General features: G+C 44.8%; 1 protein-coding gene across 1 annotated transcript; it reads left to right on the top strand.

Annotated features, from left to right (window-relative positions):
- The first annotated feature begins 560 nt into the window (after positions 1 to 560).
- DPRX (divergent-paired related homeobox) lies at positions 561 to 2,200 on the top strand. Its single transcript, XM_047079021.1, has 2 exons — positions 561 to 710; positions 1,811 to 2,200. Exons 1-2 carry the CDS (start codon positions 591 to 593, stop codon positions 2,198 to 2,200), a joined length of 510 nt encoding a protein of 169 aa, XP_046934977.1. The 5' UTR covers positions 561 to 590.
- Positions 2,201 to 3,068: the final 868 nt, after the last annotated feature.

Raw genomic sequence — 3,068 nt, 5'->3', positions numbered from 1 at the left:
GTTGTAACTTCAAGCTGACATTTGGTGTAGAGATTACTTAAAAACAAAATCCTTGGTGCACCTGGGTGGCTTAGTCAGTGAAGCGTCCAACTTGGGCTCAGGTCGTGATCTCGCAGTTTGTGAGTTCGAGCCCCGCGTCAGGCTCTGTGCTGACAGCTCAGAGCCTGGAGCCTGCTTTGGATTCTGTGTCTCCCTCTCTCTGCCCCTCCCCTGCTCACACCTCTCCTCTCTCCTCTCTCTCTCTCTCTCTCTCTCTGTCTCTCAAAAGTAAACGTTAACAACAACAAAAAAATCTTTTTAAATATATATAGTGCTTTCCTATGCTGAGTATATGGAAGACCAGCTGTGACAAAATGAAGCTTAGGAAACAGAACCAGAAAGTCATTCACGCCATGCATACATATCTGGGACTCTCAGTCACCTGACTGAGAGCCAAGCCTGACCTCTGTGCACAGGGAGGAGGAGTTCCGGTGTTTGAGGAAGGGAAGTGCCTTACACCTGTGTCTTAGAGTTGTCGAAACACTTCATCTGTACCTTTGTCTCCTCCCCTCCCAGGAAAGCACCAGAAGCATTCACATAGGAAACGAACAATGTTCACTGAGGACCAACTGGAAGCCTTGGAATTCTTGTTCAGTCAGAACCCTTACCCCCCACCCAGCCTGCAGAAGGAGATGGCCTTGAAACTGGGGATCCACCCGACAGTACTCCAGGTTGGAAAATAAAGCCTCACCTTGCCAAGCCACCTCCCTGGAATACCCTGAATTCAGAGACCCTAGGATAATTCCTGAAGCTTAATACCACTCTGGTCTCCAAGATTCCAAAGACCCAGACTCTTACCCCCAAGCCCTCCCTCCCAACCCCTAGAGCAAGGATAAGCAAATCTTTTCTCTGTAGAGGGCCAGGCAGGAAATAGTTTGGACTCTGTGGGCTGTGTCACGTCTGCCAAAATTATTCAGCTCTGCAGGGACAGTGTGAAAGCAGCCATCAACAATAAGTAAATGAATGGGTGTGCCTGCATTCCCATAAAATTTTATAGACACACATTCGAAGTTTATATAATTTTCACAGGTCACAAATATTCTTATTGTGCTTTTTTTCCCCTCTTTTTCTGTCAACCATTTAAAGATGTGACACCTGTTCTTAGGGGCACCTGGCTGGCTCAGTCAGAAGAGCATGCAACTCTTGATCTAGGGATGGTGAGTTCAAGCCCTAAGATGGGTGTAGGGATTACTTAAATGAATAAATAAAAACTTAAAAAAAAAAAAACCACAAACAACGCTGTTCTTAGTTTATGCACCATACAAAAACACGGTTGCAGGTAAAAATTGGCCCATGAGCCTCAGTGTGCTGACATCAGTCTCTCCTGCTCTGGGTGTTTTGATCCCTGCCTCACTTTTTTTTTTTTTTATATATTCATTATTGAGAGACAGAGCATGAGCATGAGCATGGGAGGGGCAGAGAGAGGGGGAGACACAGAATCCGAAGCAGGCTCCAGGTTCCGAGCTGTCAGCACAGAGCCTGACGCGGGGTTCGAACCCACAAGCAGTGAGATCGTGACCTGAGCCGAAGTCAGACGCCCAACCGACTGAGCCACCCAGGTGCCCCCCTTGCCTCACTTTCTGTCCCCACCACCTCTCATTCCTGCTCCCTTTCACATATGTCGGGAGAGTTTGCAGCTATAGGATCTGAGGAGCAGAGTTGCACAACTAGCTGGGCTCACCTAGCATTGTCCATGGTATTGGGTAAAATGAAAACATGTGGACTCTCCTTTGGATTCACCAACCAGTTGCTCCTCTCTTTTCCTCCTTAGGTTTGGTTCAAGAACCACAGAGCAAAACTCAAGAAAGCCCAATACAAGCACATGCAGCAAAAACCAGAACCTGCACAAGAGCATGTAGCTGGGGTGGACCTCAAGACCAGCTCTTCCAAGAGAAACATGGCTACATCTCCAGGATTCTCTCATGGTGCCTACCCTGCGTCCCTGGTTTACACAGATCATCCAATACCTTCCTTCCAACTCCGCATATGCCCCAATTTGAAGGCTCTCCCAGACCATTCCATTGGCCACAAAATAGTCCACTTTGGCTGCTGTCAAGATCCTAATATCTACTCCCTTTGTCCCATTTTGGAATCACAGATTCTTTCTGCAAGTTTCACTGCTAATCCCTTTGGTTCTACATCACCACAAAGAGCCTTATGAGAGAAGCCAGACACAAAACGTTACATATTGTCATTTGCAACGATGCCCAAACAAGGGACAGATATGAGATCTACACAACCTGGACGCATTTCAAAACCATGATACTCCATGAAAAGAAAAAAAAGACACAAAAATGCCCGTGTGGTGGAATTAAGCAGAAAGAGGCAGTAAAACTTACTGGGGATGGTGATGTTTCATGTCTTTATTAGGATGGAGCCTACCTGGATGTATAAAGTCATCAGAAGACACAGAAGTGTGATACTATGTACATCACAAAAAAAAACAGTCAGGACGGCATGGAGACATCAGCTAATGCCATGATGGTCATCATTTTGCAATACGTAAACGTAACAAATCAACATCTTGGTGTACACCTTAAACTTGCACAATGTTATGTATCAATTGTATCTCAGTAAAGCTGGAGGAAAAAATGTTTTCATTATATCTCAATAAAGATATACATATATACATAATGGGAGTACTAAGGACAGTTATCTTTTTTCCTGGTTCTTCTGTCTTGATTTTGTGATTTTGTCTTTTCTTCATCATTGTTCCGCTAATAAGATTTAGCCAATGTCAGTAAGTGGGAAGTTGGTTATTTTTCTTTCTAGTTTTCCTTTTTATTTATTTTTTTTTGGTCACCTCCCCAGCCATTATTTTATGTCCTGAACACCCAAATATCTCCAGTCCCCCAATCCTCTCCAATTTTTCTCTTCTTTTTTTTCTTTTTTGCTTCTCCCTCTACTAAGACAATGGAAACGCCACAAGCCCTTCCAAGGAAATTCTCAGGCCTTCTTCCTTCCTAACCACTCTCTCCCTGTGCTTGTAGCATCTGCGAATGAGCCAAAGACGAGCCCATTCACCGTGT

This window comes from Lynx rufus, unplaced genomic scaffold, assembly GCF_022079265.1.
Source record: "Lynx rufus isolate CCGP_SWC_20201006 ecotype Redwood Valley unplaced genomic scaffold, mLynRuf1.p SCAF_16, whole genome shotgun sequence".
NCBI lineage: Eukaryota > Metazoa > Chordata > Mammalia > Carnivora > Felidae > Lynx > Lynx rufus.
Note: the sequence above shows the minus strand (reverse complement) of the source record. Positions and strands in the feature narration are given on the sequence as shown.

Coding starts and splice junctions, on each gene's coding strand:
- DPRX (XM_047079021.1), top strand. CDS start 591: ATGTTCACTGAGGACCAACTGGAAGCCTTGGAATTCTTGTTCAGTCAG. Junction 711..1,810: donor TCCACCCGACAGTACTCCAG/GTTGGAAAATAA, acceptor TTTCCTCCTTAG/GTTTGGTTCAAGAACCACAG.